Genomic DNA, 18,293 nt, shown 5'->3' on the forward strand with positions numbered 1-18,293 from the left:
AGTGGCTGGTGGGAACTGCAGTTTTTTACCCTTTGGTGAAAAGGAAAGGCACTGATTGAGCAATTATATACCAAATAGGTTCACAGATCTGGGTGAAAGCAGAGAGTGAATGTGGGTGGGAACCTCTCCTATGATGACACTTCAACCACTTGCTGACCAACCACAGTACATATACTGTACTTCGACAGGTCGGCTCTATTGCGATATACGATACACCTGTACCTCTTCTCATGCAATAGATACTGTGGGCGTGCGTTCGCGTGGGTCCGTTGGACTCGATGTCCACCGGCCACCCAAAATTTTCCATGGGTTCACTATATGCATTGATGTATAATAGGGTTTAAAAGTTTTTTTGAGACACTAGTTTTCACTTTGATCTATTATATATTCAGTAAGTGTATCTGATGGTATATTTACACTGGTTTAAGTACCATGAGATACAATTCAATTTATTGTTAGTTTGCACTGAACTTTTTATGTTAATGGTTTGTTTGGTTTGTGGTGAATACACAATCAGTGTCAGCCGTAAGCAGCCTGTATTTCATCTGTAGGTAGTGCAGAGAACCTTTCATGTGTAAGGTTTTCTTACCCATTGAACTGATTTCCCTTCCCCTTCCAAAGCAGCCAGATTTGGAACCACTGACATTTGGGACCACTGACATTGTCAGTGACATGTCCACCTTCCTTGATACAGTTTTAATTACCCTCTGGCACCATCAGATTAATAATGACTGGCTGGATTAATGAGTCTCTGTTTGATATGGGGAACAGCCTCCTGAAAGTTGTCATCATTTGACATTGGAAAAATAAATAAAACATATGACCAAGGGCAAAGCTGGGGCGAATGGTTTTTGGAAAATTTGTGCTTGGCCCAATCGGGGAACCCTCGAATTTGCAGGGCATTTGGTGGGTGATTGCCCAGCAAAACACCCTGCAATGCACTGCGTGCTGCACAGAGCATTCTAAGCACTGATTGGGCAAAGCTTTGCCCAATCAGGGTGAAGTGAATAACTGATTGTTAAGGAGCAGACCGGTGCCCTTAACAACCAATGAGTCATCAGCTGTCAATGGGCTTCCCCGCTGACAGCTGAATAAAAAAAAGCATTGCCGGCAAAAAAAAAGTGAAGAAAAAAACAGGCAATCCCTGTCCCAACCCCCAATCCATACCAGACCTTTAACAGAGTGAGCAGCCTGGCAGACCAGGACGAGCGAGTGCCCCCTTCCTAAACCATACCAGGCCACCTGCCCTCAACATAGGAAGGTGGGTGCTTTCCTGCCCCAAAGCATCTTGTTCCCATGTTGATGGGAACAAGAGCCTCATCCCCCACATCTCTGGGTTGTGGTTGTTAAGGTCTGCCGACAGGGGGGTAATTGGAATCTTGGGACAAGGTGCTTTGGGGTGGGGCAGAGCCCCCTATGTTGGGGGCATGTGTATTGGCATGGTTTAGGAGGAGGGCGCTCACACATCCCCCCTTTCCTGGCCTGCCAGGCTGCGTGGTCGGATAAGGGTCTGGTATGGATTTTGGGGGGAACCCACACCGTTTTTATTTTTAATTTTGGCATTAGGGTTACCCTTAAAATTAATACCAGACCCGAAAGGCCTGGTATGGACTGGGGGTGGGAACCCCACACCGTTTTCTTTTTTTACATTTTTTCAGTTGTTGTACAGTTGTACAGTTGTGTTTAGTGGAGGTTCTTATTGGTATGCAGCAAACACATTTTCTGCAGTATTTGCCTTTTTACTGCACCACACCATAAACTCATTTGTTTCTCTCAGCAAACTGCAGGCACCAGCACACCATCATTATAATTATTTATAATTATCTAGCCTGGTTACCATAGTGCTACAAATAGATGTGACATTCCACAAAAAAAGCATAGAGATTCAAATTGAAGCAGCAAGTAAATTTAGTAAGTAATATTTTCCCAGGTGTTACAGTAGTGGAATCACCTACACCTTTTTTTTTTACTGTTGGCATTGAGGAAGGCGTGCCACATAAAAATGACTCATTGTACACTCATGGTATCTCTTTTCAAAATGTAAAAGCTTTTTATTTATTTACTAAGTATTACATTTTCATTTGCTTGTCCTGCCTGTCAAAAATGAACTTTTTAATATGCAACAGGTGTAAGAAAGTGTGAGTTATATATATATATATATATATATATATATATATATATATATATATATATATATATATATATATATATATATATATACACAGAGTATATAAACACACACACAAAATATATGGGCATGTATTACTTGTAATAAGCTTGAGTGAATTTGAACCATTAACCAAGGTGCACAATACAAGCTATAGATGATATGGATGCCTAATGTTGATTTAAGATGCACTGAATGAAGCATAGCTCTGATGGAAGATCAATTTTCAGGCATGGATTCATTTTATCATCTATGCAGACCACAGTCATCTAGTCCAGATTGCTATCTTTTATACTTATCTTCTTCCTTTCTTCAACCAGATGGCTGCCCTGATCTGTGCAATGGCAATGGGAGATGCACACTCGGTCAGAACAGCTGGCAATGTATCTGCCAGACCGGCTGGAGAGGGTCTGGATGCAATGTTGCCATGGAAACTTCATGTGCTGATAACAAGGATAATGAGGGAGGTGAGCAAAAGTCTTCCATTAAAATCCCTAAAGAACAGAAGGTTATATGTTCACTTTAGATCAGAGTGATTTACTGACAAAAATGTGTTATGTTGTACATAAATACTGACTTATAAAGTAATCTGGCGAATATATTGTGGTGATCAATAATTTACAATACTTTTCAAAGCTTTCAAGGCTGGTTTGTTGATTTCCAAAGGCATGGGGGCCACACAGTAGGATGTGATAGTCAAAATGAAGCTGACCAGGATCTTTAAAAGTAAGCTGTGCTTGCCTTAATTGTGATGGCCAAATGTTTTTTAATTATGGATAGAATAGGGGATTACAAACTCCTTATGTGTCTAAGTGATTATTGTAAACTAGAGTCACTCATGAGAGCAAGTGGTGACAGTAAATATCCCAATGGGGACAACTGTTGCAATGACAATTGTCTATGGGGGAATTGTCCTCACTTTGTAGAGATTTCCCTTTACTCCCTGTTCCACCTTTCTCCCAGGAGATGAAGATAAATCTTCACAGGGTGTCAAAGACAGTGAATATGACTATAAAAAAGTAGAACAAAGAGGGCCACAGAGAAGCCTCATAGCATAGTAATGCTTTAATAGGTAAGTACACATATAAACAGACAAAGTTGGTAGTAGACATGTGCATTAGTTTTCGCCTGAATGCATTTTCGTCCAAATTTCAGGTATTTTCGTTATCGTTTTAACAAACGAAAACGAATGCGCAGAATACGAAAACTGAAACATCCAACATAAACAAATGCTTTATTTTCAATTTTGTTGCAACAACAGTTCTATATAGATAGGAGATTCGACATGATGCTGACAATAACAATCTGTGTCTATCGAACCTCTGGTCGAATGGGCCTAACCTTAAAGGGGAGTTCCAGGCATTTTTCATGTTTATTAAAAGTCAGCAGCTACAAAAAGTGTAGCTGCTGGCTTTTAATAAACATGTACTCACCTGCTCCACATTCCAGCGACGCGCCGGCCGGAGCTCCGCTCCTCTCGCCCCTCTCCGGCGCTGTGCTATCTTATTGGACAGGCGATCACCTGGGACCTGTCACGTGTCCCAGGCAATCGCCTACAGGGAGGGGCTGCCAAAAGGCGATATGACGTATCTCCTTAGTGGCCCCTCGGCGGTAGGAGGAAGTGGGACAGGATGTCCCCCCCCAAAAAAAATACATGCCAAATGTGGCATGTATGGGGGCGAGGAGTGGATTAAGCGGAAGTTCCACTTTTGGGTGGAACTCCACTTTAACTCTATTAGTCCAAGTTTATTCTACATAGAGAGAAAAGATTTGACATAGAGAGAAAAGATTCGACATTATAGAGAGAAAGATTCAACATTATAGAGAGAAAAGATCGCTGCTGGAATCGGGTGGGGGAAGTAAAATAAAAATAATGATGATGATGAATGTTATTGGCTGATTGTAACCAAAGAGGAGGAGCAGTAAAATAGCTAGAACTAACTTGACAATTCAACATAAACAACGAAGATTCGACAAAGCATCGAAAAATATACAAACGTTGATTCTGTCATTGAAGGCTTATGGTGTCTGTCGAAAGTTCTAAGAAGATTCAACGGAGCAGCTAAACTGTACGATGCCGCAATCATACATTTCCGGTCAAATGCTCGGCCCATAGGCTATAGAAAAATTCTAAAGGTTGGTTGACTAGTAATAATAATTAATAAATAGAATTATTACTAGTCATACAAAATTAGAATTCTACTATAGCTAGCTTGTAGGCGGAACATATAACCAGAAATGTACGAACATTCGGCAGACACCGTAAGCCTTCAATGACAGATTTGACCTTAAATCATTCAGATTTTCGGACTAATGCAATTTCTAACAAAAAACGAAATAAATAAAAACGAATTTCGGGAGTAACAAAATAAATTTATTTTTCGGATGAAAACGAAATTCCGAAACAAAATATTTCAGTATGCACATGTCTAGTTGGTAGTACATTCACACACAATTTAGGAACATGTGTGTGAATGGAAGAGATGTATTCTGAGTCATTCAGCGAAGCCTCAGATTTTTGGCCACAGACTACCACTGAAGAACACAGGGTTTGGGACCAGAACACACACTTCCACACCAGGCAAAGGTACTCTCACTGTCTCCTGCTCATTTCAAATTGCATCAGCCCCTGATTGCGGCACAGACCAAACATCTGAAGCTTCACCGAGTCAGCAGGTGTCATTCAATGTTTCATCGTGTTTCATGTTGGATAAGGATCTACATTGCTGGACAATGTAATTGATGATGATTTTTTTTTTAAATAAGGGACTTCACAAAAAGCTTGTATAATGCTTATTTTTATTTTTTTGTGAATTAGTTGGGCAAGGTCTAGTATCCAGGAGACCCCTTATTTTTATCTTCCAGATTCCACAGACCCCCAAAACCACAGGGCCAGGGTTGTTATATAGGAGGCCCTTTTCCACATCAACATGCAGACAATGTGATTTTCCAGTGGGTAGGGGCATGTGGTGTTTTGAAAACATGTGGCCTGATATGGCTTAGGAGGGGGCAATGCTTCCCTTTCCGGGTCTTCCATAACTGCTGCATGCTCAGATATGGATTTTAAGACAGAACAATACCTTTTCTTTGTTTTGGGCCCTCCCTTAACATCCATGCTGGTCCCTCATCAAGGATAAGGGACTGGTATGTATTTTTAAGGACCCCACTTGGCTTTAATACTATACCCTCATCAGGAAGAAGAGACTTTGTTTTCAAGGGGATGCCCACTTTTTTTGTGGGGTCCCCTTTACATTCATACCAGATAGATAAGAGTATGGTATGTATGGTATGTATTTTTTGGGGGGAGCCCCATGCTTTTCTTTTGTGTGGAGTCCCACTTTAAAACAACTTTACCCTCCTCTCATCTAGGATAAGGTATGTCTCTAGGATACATTGTACAGATACTCCACTTTACAGGCAGATTGAGAGTATACCCCAGGCATGTGACGAGGGGCATGGCATGTTTCACATGCAGGTCTTTATACGGCTGACAGTTTAACCTCTTCCCTCCGACATGGCGCATATATGCGGCCTCTTGGCTGGTGGGCTTTAACGCAGAGAGGCCGCATGTATGCAGCCCTATGTAAACACTTTACTGTTCTGAGAGCATGTGCCCTGAATGCGCCCAGCACAGTCACCGGCAGGGACCAGGAAGCTCCTGCATGCCAGGGATCTGGAGTTTACCAATCATATGACCACTGTGACAATTACAGTGCTCCTATGACCCCAATGCCACCTCTACCTCCTGGCATTTAGAAGCTCTTAAAAGGCTAATACTAAAATCACTTTTTCCATCAAACTGAATTTTTAGTGTACAGTGGAGACAATAGAGGTCTATTTAGACCCCTGATGTCTGCATAAAGTGATCCTATCACCTTTGTGTATGTAATCTGACAGTAGTAAATACAAAAGTTGATTGATGTAGAAAAATAAACCAAAATAAATGCAAAAAGATTTATTTATTTTTAAAGTGTAAAAAAAATAAAAAATAAAGCCCAACTCTGAAGTGCGTTTGTTGCTGCTTTAAATAATGTAAATAATGTAAAAAAAAAAAAAAGGCTTACCTGCCACATTGTCTATTTCCATGATTATCACTCTCTTACAAAAGATTAATCCTCTCACATCTTTCTCTTTAGGGGGCTTAACATGTCTTAGCCATGCTATGTGTTTTTTTTTCTGTTATGATGCTATAGGACACAGTAGTGACTTAAAGCAGAGTTCCACCCCCCCCCCCCCCCCAGGAAACAAATACTGTAGCTGCTGACTTTTAATATTGGGACACTTTTTCAAATTTTGCAAAACCGATACCCGTTCTCCCCTGTCCCTTGAAAGATGCCAAATGTGGCACCAGAGAGGGAAATAAGCAGAACAGCAGAGCTTCCACTTTTGGGTGGAACTCCACTTAATGGGCTTAATGAAGGAACCACAGAGTGTGGCAAAGGAAACAGGTCTCAGAGACTTACAGAAGTGTCAAAACAAGTGAGTGAAGATCAAATGGAATGGAAAGCAGGATCATAAAGCCTCCACTTTTCAGTGGTGCTATTTTAAATTTTATTAGCTCAGCAATGAAGTGAGTTTAAAGATGAAATGCAAGATACAGTATGTCACCCAATACCTGTGAGAAACATTTACTGCAATACTTAACTTCTCTTTAGTGCTGCCCCCTGCGGACACTCCAAATCAATTTCTATCTGCTGGTCTCTTACAGGCTGAACAAAGCCCTGATTCAGCCACTTTCTGTGAGCCCATGTCATCAAGGGTCTGCATCCCCCCATGCAGTTTATAAGAGTATGCAGCTTATACATCTTCTAAAGCTGCATAATAAAATGATGTTAACATTGACTAGAATCCCAAAGGAATGTTTGAGTAATGTAAAATAGATGCCATGAAGAATGAAGGAAAGCCCTAAGAAGAATTAGGTCCTAAAAATGCACTATGAATGTATATTATAAGATGTGAAGTTGATTGCAACCAATTTGTAGCATTTGTATTGTGACATGGCATGTTTTTCAAGGCCACACAACTTTAGGCCACACCCACAATTAGATACACCCATTATTTTTTTCTGGGAAAGTTTTAATTGCGAAGGACAATTTTAGTTAAGGTAAATAGGCCTAACCATTGTATTGTACCTATGGGGGTAGGTGGGTGCTGTGAATATGAGTGATATAGTGTGAGGTGGTTTCTTTGTTTTTCACTTTAAACAGTGCAGAACAAAAGGCCGTTTCAAGAACAGATGTTAAGTAACATGTGAATACTGCACTTTGAGAACCAAACACTTAATAAAAAGGTCATATCAGCAAATACAAATAAAAAAACAGAACAAAAACAATAAAAAAGATACCACCCCTGAAACCATGAAAGAAAACCCCACATTATTTTGAAGGGGATCTGTGCAGCAACCCATAAAAAAAGGCCATATGAACATATAATAATGACCAATATACCCTCTAAATATACAGAAACCTAAAAAAACAACCTTATATAAAATATCACCTTTGTAAGGAAATAATATAAGAAAACACCAAAATACCATTCCGTGAAACAAAAGCCATTTTTAAGGTAAGCCTTGCAACAGGGACACCACAGTTTCCAGAACTTAGTTCCTCTGTATGATCTCCTAAATACCGATACATTTTAATAAGTCTTGGAGTCTACATTGTGTCCTAATAATCATCATCTTGTTTGCATTTCTATTTTATTTTTTTCTGGAAAATAAGCGCAGTGGTACATGACATTTCATATATGTTGAAATGCCAGTAGATCAGAATGAAACATTTTGTATGCCTGTAATATCAAGTTTTTATTTTTTTTGTTATGTCTCTTGAGTAGGAGGCTTACAATCAAACCAGAAGAAAATACTACCGGAACACATAATATAAACATTTTAATCATACTGGTTCAGTTAAAAGAATGTTTAAAGAAATAAATAGCGGCCATTTGCTCCAGAGTGATTGTACTTGGGTCACATAATCTTACATGCAGGAATAGTTATTGAGCTTGACTTTGTTTATGTTACAAGCAAAAAGAAGATCAGACAGACCATCTGCTTTGGATGCCAGTGTGCCATTAATATACAAACATTTTGTTTTCCAAAATTCAGCCTTAACTAATCCATCTTATGTGCTACCATTTGAAGCTAAAATTATTCCTCTGTGCACTGTAACTCAGCAAACTGTATCCTCATGAAAATGAAAATCTGTTAAGAGCTTAGATGGGACCTTTCATTAGGTCAGTGGTGTGAGAAGTGGGGTCTCAGGGAAGTACCTAATAGCCTTTAGTGGTCAGTGGATTTTATTGCTGAAATCATCAGAAGGCGGCAGAACAGTTCTCTCTGCCAATAACAACCAATCGCATTCTTTATTTAATAGCAGTGCAGTATGAGAAACAAAAGTAAGAATCTCATTGCTATAAGTAACAAGAGAAATTTCTGTTACTAATTCATTGATGAAATAAGGACCATTGTTAAAAAACATTTGCTGACCGGGCCTTTTCTGGAACTTTTTGTTTACAAGTTTAAATGACTATTTTTTTGCTAGAATATTACTCAGAACCCCCAATCATTATATATATATATATACATCGCCATCCGTCCATGGCGGATTGGATCAGGTGAGATCTGATGAAAACGGACATGCTGTCTGTTTTCATCATCTCTCTCTATAGGAGACAGCAGCGCTGCACAAGCCCCTCCCCACTCAGTAAGCAGAGACGGACTTGTCATCCTCTGGCTCAACGGAGAGATCTCCCGCTGAGCCGGCTGGAGCTGGCGGACTCCATAGCGACTGAGTCCACCTCGTGTGGAAGAGGCTTAATGCAGCCATCACATTTAAAGATTGGTTACCTGAAATATATTGAATTTTATTTTTGGGTTTAATACCACTTTAACATGATGGTTACCGGAAAAAGTAGTACAGCAGAAAAGTGATATGTCTTCCAGAGATGACTAATCTCAAACTGTGGTCTTTAATGTTGGGCAGTTAATTAGTTATAAAAAAAATTACTTATATACCTTTCAATGTAAAATATATAAGCAAGCGTACGCTTGGTAAATTGACAGGGTGTATCTAGTGAACTCCATTAGGGTGCAACATCTAGATCAAACTACATGTTACAAAGAGATGTTCACAAGGACTTCCAGCGAGAGTGCAGCTGTGATAAAATGTAACCTTTGTAAAACAAGCCGATTTAGTATAGAAAATGTTGAAAGTCTTGTCTTAGATCTTGAGTTTTTACAAGGCCTGATTTAATAGAAGTCCAATTCCTGTTAGGAGGCCGCAGAATATGTGACCACCTTCCTGTTTAAATTGAATTCTGAATATACTGTAGTTAACTATGTCTTATTATTGGGTACAGAATGTAAAAAAAGGAAAACATACTTTTGGCAATGTTGGTACATAATTCATTTTGCCCAGCAAGCGGGTCGTTTTGCCCTAGAAGATTTTCTCAATGTCTAAAAAGGGAAACCCTTTGATGGAATCATCACTATCTCAGTCACATGAAACTTTCTTTATGCTGTCTTATTTTAGTGGCAGTTGGAAATAGATTTTGCTGTAGTGAAGAGGTAGAGAGAGAATAGTGGATGAAAAAGCCCAATGACCCACGGGTCTTAAAAGGCGAATCTGGGAGCTTTGTTGGGACTATCCTTCAGGCACCAACGATGTACAAAGAGCCTAGGAGTATATATCTGCCTGCAGGTACAATTTATTATTTATAAATGTTGATGCCACAAGGACATATCTTAGCATGAGGAAAAATCTTCTTCACAAAACAGTTGTTAGAAGACAAAAATTGGATAGACTAATTAGTGATGCTACAGTTTTGTCCAAATGACAATTAGCTGTGTGCTATTACAAATGTTGTTATTTTAATAGCTATACAGCATGGGACTAACATTTTACTAGTTCAAGGTGTAGAGTTATAAAGAGATGTTTAATAGAATCAGCACATTTTAAGCACAAAAAAAAAGACACAAACTGAATAGTTTGAGGTCAAATGTCAGACAGAAGGGGTGAAATAAAAAGTAAGTGTTGCATATCAAAAGCCTTCTAAAGGGTCATATTTATGTATATTTCTACTGCATGCAGGAAAATTAATGAATGTTAAACATTTGAACTGAACAAATAAACAAATCCAGTGACTAATGAAGTGTAGCCATGGCACCACATCTTTTACATTCTATTGTTCTGCGTTATTTTCACTTTCATTACAGAATGCAACCAAACTAAAACAAATATTTCAGGAAATCCATGGTCTGAGACCACTGGCAAACAATAGTTTAACTCAATATTTGGCCTCAGCTATGAGAAATATGTTCTTATTGTCCATAGCAATATCATATGAGCTTCTCTCTTTGCTTATCCAATCTTAATTAACACCTCCTCCTCCCCTTATCTATATATAGCAAATAAATGGGAACTGTACTGTAGTTTACAGAGGCGAAGATAAAATTGCCTAAGATAAAAAATAAAATGATCTAAAGCGCCCCTGTCCCTGCATGCTTGCGCGCAGTAGTGAACACATACATAGGTCACGCCTACACCACACACCACATGTGAGGTAAACCTCCTCTGTAACTATAATCTGATGTAGAGATTTTTAAGTACCGTAATATGTAGTACATGAAATGTATGTTTTGCGGGAAGCAGTGATTTTTAGCAATGCTTAAAACAAAGCATTAAAAAAGAAAATTCCCATTAAATAACATGCCTGGGGGATGCCTGTACCCTGTCTATGAAGTGGTGTATCTGTCTTGTGTATACAGCCTACTAAAGCAAAATAAAAAAAAAACGTGTGGTAAATTGCTGGCAAAATAACAATTCCCAGTTGCTTTCTTCTGTTTGCAAACAAATGGCTGGAGATTCCATTCATCTATACCAGACCTTCATCCCAGATGAAGATTTGATACAGATGTTAATGAGAGACCTCCAAACAGCATGGGGTCCCCCTTTAATCCACATTAGCACATTCAGTTCTGGTATAAATCATAGGCCCTCCCCATCTATTTATGGTCAATGACATCACCCTGTGTTGGTAGGGGTTTTTATTTTCTTAATAAGGGATTAGTCAAAAATGTTGTGTGTATTTATTTACAGTAAAAAAAAATTCCTAGTGAGTGAGTAGGGGTACTACTCATTCACATGACCAGTTGGCCAAGACTGTGGGAGGAGGTCCCTGTCCTCATCAACATGGGGATAAGGTGCTTTGACAGGGGAATCTCCCTTTCTCAGAGTTGAAGGTATGTTGAAGGTATGTGGCCTAGTATGGTCCAGGATGAGGGTGCATGTTTGTTCCTGCCCCCTTTTCTGGCTTGCCATGCTGCCTGCATTCAGCATACCAAACCTTAAAGTGGTACTAAAGGTTATTTTTTTTTTAAATAACAAACATGTCATACTTACCTCCACTGTGCAGTTCGTTTTGCACAAATTGGCCCCGGTCATCCTCTTTTGGGGTCCCACGGCAGCTCTCGCGGCTCCTCCCCACAATAGATAACCCCCTCTGGGAAGCTCTATCCCAAGGGGTTTACCTTGCAGGCACACTCTTGTGTCATACACTCGGTGTCCATAGCCGCCAAGTGTATGACTCGGCCCCGCCCCCCAGTGGCCGCATCATTAGATTTGATTGATAGACAATGGCTGAGTTGCTATCAATCTATCCAATGAAGAGCCAAAGAGCTGTGGGGAGAGCAACGCGGGATTGCTACCAATTTGGGACTCAGGTAAGTAAAACGGGGGGCTGGGGGGCCAGGCACATCAAGGTGTTTTTTCACCTTAATGCATAGGATGCATTAAGATGAAAAGCCATGGGGGTTTACAACCCCTTTAAGCTCATCCATATGCATAAAGGTGTATGCATAGGTAGCCATTGCTATCAAACATATGTAAAATTAGCTTCAGGATTTGATATAATTCTAATTGAAAATACTAGCAAATAACTGTTTACATTCTTGTTGAATATGATTCCAAGAAAAATAATTTACAGGACTATCAGTTCAACATAACTGGCCTAAAGTATAACCCACCATTTTTTCTAAGGCCCCATACACACCATAGAATCCATCCGCAGATAAATCCCAGCAAATGGGTTTCAGCGGATAGATCCTATGGTGTGTACACGCCAGCGGATCTTTATCCGCGGATATATCTCCCCTGGGATGGATTCCAGCAGATCGGATATTCGCTGACATGCACAACAAATCCATCTGCTGGAATCCATCCCAATGGATGGATCCGCTGGTCTGTACAGACTCACCGAATCCATCCGTCCGAAGGGATCCCCCGCATGCGTCGTAATGATTTAACGCATGCGTGGAATTCCTTATATGACAGCGTCGCGCACGTCGCCGCGTCATAATCGCGGCGACGGCGCGACACGTCATCGCAAGAGGATTTCGGCGCGGATTTCAATGCGATGGTGAGTACACACCATCGCATGAAAATCCGCCGAAATCCACGAGAGGATTTATCCGCGGAAACGGTCCGCTGGACCGTATTCGCGGATAAATTCTATCGTGTGTATGGAGCCTAAGTGTTTCTGCTATTCATGCTAAACAACAGATAGAAGCGTAATAGATAAATAAAAGATCCATGCTTTAAATAAAATACTTGGCAATGTACATTACATTAAATGCACTGCATTGCATTTCACCTGCATACAAGATCCATGTACTGAGCTAAATTAAAAACACAAAGCAATTTAGCAAAAACAAAAAAATGCAGCATGCAAGATGTCTTTTCAAAGGTAGTGGAAACATGTCATATACAAAATATTGAATGTGTATTGGTTTATGCATTTTCCCTACACTGCACAATGCATGACAGCACTTGGAATGAGTACTAAGCAATGAGCCAATTACTTTATTGCCTTCCCTCCTAAATAGCACAGTAGTAATATATAGGTGTTTGCAATGATGTTACAAATGATGCATCACTTGACCTACAGTGTGCAAGAAATGGTATTCCCAAAATAAAGTGCTGATTTATCACTGGGGAAAGTGTGTGCATTTAAATATTTGCATATTCCGAGAAAGAAGATATAATTTAAAACAAGCTCTTCTCTAGCTGTAGACATTGTGGAGAATGTTTCTTTAATCTTCACAACAGAGGCACTGAATTCGCTTCCCATTTATTTTCTACAGAAGCAGAATCTGCCAGCTTTCTAATGTAAACACTCATAAGCTACTAGAAACTGACTGAAACCTGACTTTACAGTCTCAGTCACAGTATATTTGAGGATGAATTACATCACAGTGCATGCAGATAGGGAGGTCAGGGATGGCTTGTTTTAAAACTATTTTACTGATTGTTATTACTACAGTATATAAATATTATAATGTCTATACACTTTAAAATGAAATCAAGCCCTCCTGTCCTGTGACCTGTCTTTACAACCAAGGAAGCTGTCATTGTAGTCTCTGTGTAATCTGTAATTGCTATGGTACTGCACATAAGATCAGTTATGACACCAGTTGTTTGGTGGCTTAACAGTTCTGTTGGCAGCTAACATAAGCACACTAGTAACTGTTACAGTTATAGTTTACATTATGGCACGCTTTGTATGTAACTGTTTTAAGAAACAGTTAAGGCGGAACTTTACCTATAACAACTTGATAAAAAATAATGACCTTTGCAAAGAGCATACATTCCACAATTAATAATTATGCTACCAAAATTTGTGTATGCTGTATATTTGCCTCCAGCATTGCTCCTGTTTCTTCTTGCCAGAGGCTGCCATTTTGCTGAAGCCCAAAGCCCCAGCAGTAAATCATAAAGCGGAACTAAACCCATCAGTTTATTAGTTTCAAAAAACAGTTACATTCCTGGGATGCCAGGATTGCTAACAGTCACATTTGCTTGTTTCTTCAACCAAACTGTCAAACCATCAAATGGCTGGTGTCATGGTGCAGGACCATGGCAGTTTCAGATCAAACAGAATCAGCTTCTTTAGCTGTTCACACAGGCCCGCACTGTGCGTTCCTGTTGCGGGGGCTGAAATAGTGTCACGTACCAGGCTGGAGGCTGAGGGTCAAACACAGGGAGGCAGTCAGAAGCAGAGGCAGGAGGTGTAGTTGTGATCAAACAGGGGTCAAACACAGGAAGTCAATCTGGAACAGGCAAGAGCAGGTCCGTGAAACAAGCCGAGTTCAGAGTCAGGAGAGAAGCCAGAGCAGGTCAGGATAATCCGGGTCGGTGACAGGTAATCGAACAGGAGCAAGAAACACAGGAACACAGGATACAGAGTTGATGGTAATCCAGCAATTTATCAGAGCAATTGGAGTCCTTATATAGGCCAGCAAAACCACGGTAATTAGCATGTGTGTTCGCCGTTGTGCGTCAATTGCTGATGTGCATGGGCAGATTAGCGTAGCCATAATGGATATTGGCATATCTGCTATCAGCTATTTACCTTGATATATACGGATTGCCTCTTCAACTGTGAAAACCATTGCTCACAGCCCATTACCGCATGTAGAGGAGCATCCCATGATCTAGTGAGGACAACATAATTCTGCTAAGCCTTGCTTGACTGCCTCAAACCAGGGTGCTCACAGGCTTTCCGTTAAGCCTTCAATTTTACCTGAGGTGGCGGGGCGCACAGGATTTTGATTGACAGCACCTTATTCCCACATTATTTATTGGACACTTATGCCTATGAATTGTTCATGCATGTTTCTACCTAGAAGGTTGCATGATCTATGGACATTTCACTGTTTATTTATACATTTTTATTCTTTATGTCACTCATTCACTTACTATCCAGCGCTACACTTTTTTGTATATATTTCAGTTGTGCCCCATATCAGGGTTATTGTGTTTAGCTGCAGGACATCTATCACAGATTTGTTTTTATCACTTTATTTTTGTAATAATTTCTTTACACCTTACGCAAATTAATGGGCTGCTATGCCCGAGCAAGCTTAAAAAATACATTTTGGAAAAACGCATGTTGTATTAAGGTGGGGTTGAAAAGAAAAAGGGGTCCTGTTTACCCATTACAACTTTAGGTGAAATAACAATGAATTTTGCTTTTTGCCAATTATTCTGCATCATGATTTTTTTTTCCTTCCAAAGAATTTTATTAAATTCATAAGTAGACCAATGTTGGGGTTAGTTTGGAGCTGTGATCTCTGTAGAAGCTAAAGAGTCCAATCTCAAGGAAAATTTTAAAATAAAACTTTAAAATGAAACCTCCTAAAATAAGCATATAGACAAGTTTTGCACCAATCACACTGGGAATCCTGTGATTTTGTGCTGTGAAAGCTCTGTGACATTTAAGATAATACTTGTATTTCACAGTACAAAAGCCAATCATGTCATTTAGTTTTTTCAACAAGCTTTAGCTCAGCATGGGGCTTAAATTCAAAGCTGACAAAAGATTTTTCTATGTATCAGGTTGAAATAGGAAGGCCTTCGGTAGTTTGCTCTATTGAGTATAGTTTCTAGTCACGTAATGTTCTAATAATTATATTCGAAAATCTGAAGTGATTGGAAAACATTGACCATAGTAATTATGACAATAACTTTTCCGCAAAGATTTTTTTGGTCGGTGACATACTTTTTAGTACATCCTTGAAAATAAAGTAGTATTTTACCTAAAGGTCACTAACAAACATAGGATTTACTTTTTGGACCCCATTGACAGACTGATTAATAATGCATCATGCGTGGTTAAAAAATAGTATTAGTAGGGCTAGAAAAGTCCCAAGGAATATGCCTACATTTCTATTGCTTTACTATGTAGTCCAAGACATACCAGTAGTTTATCAATAGTGTAGAAACAGGAGTTACACTAACAGCAATTCTTAGGACCAGAGAAGGCAGACGGGTCCACATTCTGCTCACCTGTTCCTCTACACTACCTACATTGCTACAGCATTGTGTGGGTCCATTACCATTCTTGAAGTGAAAGTTGTAATGAGTGCTATCAAGCGGTTTACTGGATGGAAGTCACAAGCTCTGCGAGGCCTAGTTCGCAGTTATTTTAGCAAACGCCGAATATATGTGATTTCATCACACTAGATTGTGGTTGCCGTGTCCACACTGACATGTTTTGTGATTGAATATAAAATATGCCCTTCCCCTCAAATTAGTATTACTTGCAGTTCTTTCTTAGAAGCCTTCATGGTTTTGAAAAATGTACCCCACTTGCTTTATTACAGGTCTCATCATAAACGTGTCTTCAGTTCTTCTAATCTTAATGAGTGGCCATGTGTCTTATTAAACTCCCTTCCCAGTAAAAGTTTTATCCCTATTGTGGGGTCACCAGTATGGTATTTGTAAATTCAAATCATATCCCCTCTAGCGTCTATTCTCCAGAGAGAATAAGTTCAGTGCTCGTTACCTTTCTTCATAACTAATATCCTCCAGTCCCTTTATTAGCTTTGTTGCCCTTCTCTGTACTCGCTCCATTTCCAGTACATCCTTCCTGAGGACTGGTGCCCAGAACTGGACAACAGACTCCACATGAGGCCAGACCAGAGTCTTGTAGAGTGGGAGAATTATCGCTTTATCCCTGGAGTTAATTCCTTTTTTAATGCATGCCAATATTTCTGTTTGCTTTGTTAGCCATTGCTGAGCCTATCATCTAGTGGGAACCCCGGAGGTTCTTATTTTCCATTCTTGATTCTATCATCTAGTGGGACCCCCAGAGGTTCTCCCCTCTGTTGTAGATTGTATTCATATTTTTGCCACCCAAATGCATTATTTTACATTTACATTACCCAAGGTTTCCACATCTTGTGGAGAAGTTATTGCCCTGCTTAGCTTAGTATCGTCCGCAAATACAAAGAATTAACTGTTTACCCCATCCTCCAGGTCGTTTATGAACAAATTAAATAGGATTGGTCCCAGCACAGAACCCTGGGGGGCTCCATGTATCACCACCCTCTGAAGCTCTTGTAGCCAGTTTTCAATCCATGTACTCACCCTATGGTCCATGCCAACGGACCTTACTTGTACAGTAAACATTTATGGGGAACTGTGTCAAATGCTTTTGTAAAATCCAGGTACACCATGTCCACGGGCCTTCTTTTACCTAGATGGCAGCTCACCTCCTCATAGAATGTTAATAGATTGGTTTGGCAAGAATGATTCTTCATGAATCCATGCTGATTACTGCTAATGATACAATTACTAAACTCTTGTATATAGTCACTTATCATCCTCTCCAAGAGTTTGCATACTATTAATGTTAGGCTAACTGGTCTGTAATTCCCAGGGATGTATTTAGGCACTTTTTTTAATATTGGAGCTACATTGGCTTTTCTCCAATCAGCTGGTACCGTTCCAGTCAGTAGACTGTCAGTAAAAATTAGGAACAACGGTCTGACAATTACTTGACTAAGTTCCCTCAGGACCCTCGGGTGCAAGTCATCTGGTCCCGTGACTTATTAATGTTACGTTTTCCAAGACTATTATTTCTGAATTCTGTCCTTTGTTAGCCACGAGGGTGCTTTCTGTAATGTGTCATGGGGATAAACACTGCCGTTTTGATTACTGAAGCCCCCCGATTCAATACCTTCGCCATCTCCCCATCCGTTGTAACTAGATTTTCTTTCCTCATTCTTTATGGGGCCAATATAGTCTGTCCTCCCTTTTTTACCGTTTACATACTTAAAGATATTCTTTTTTTCGTTTTTTTTGCTCCCCTGTGTTTTGTGTTCTGTTTTTGCCACCCTAATTGCACCCTTAGATTCCTTGTTGCATTCTTTGTAAAGTCTGAATGCTGATAATGATCCCTCACCCTTGTATTTTTTCATGGCCTTCTCCGTTGCTTTTATATGTATTTTTACATTGGAGTTAAACCATCCAGGACTTTTGTTTGCACTTTTAAATCAATTTCCCAATGGGATGCGCTGACTAATGCCCTTATTTAGTATGCTCTTAAAGCAAACATTTGTTATCTGTGTTCTTTGTTCCTAAGATTCTATTCCAATTTATATCTTCTAGAAAGGTTTGTAGTTTGGGAAGGTTGCTCTTTTGAAATTCAATGTCTTTGTATTCCCCTTATATTTCCTATTTGTGTGATTTATATTGACCTGTGATCGCTTTTTCCTAAATTGCCCCTTATTTCCACATCCGTGATCAGGTCTGTATTGTTGGTAATCTGTAGGTCTAGTAACACTTTG

At 39.7% G+C, this 18,293-nt stretch overlaps 1 protein-coding gene across 1 annotated transcript in view; it reads left to right on the forward strand.

Moving 5' to 3' along the window:
• The window catches only part of TENM2 (teneurin transmembrane protein 2), a 1,404,789-nt gene that overhangs the window by 1,212,668 nt on the left and 173,828 nt on the right, over positions 1–18,293 (forward strand). Inside the window, exon 13 of the mRNA XM_040344668.1 lies at positions 2,488–2,634. Coding sequence (XP_040200602.1) covers positions 2,488–2,634 — 147 coding nt within the window. The remainder of the gene's footprint in view (positions 1–2,487; positions 2,635–18,293) is intronic.

The sequence above is a fragment of the Rana temporaria genome, chromosome 3 (genome assembly GCF_905171775.1).
Source record: "Rana temporaria chromosome 3, aRanTem1.1, whole genome shotgun sequence".
Lineage (NCBI taxonomy): Eukaryota > Metazoa > Chordata > Amphibia > Anura > Ranidae > Rana > Rana temporaria.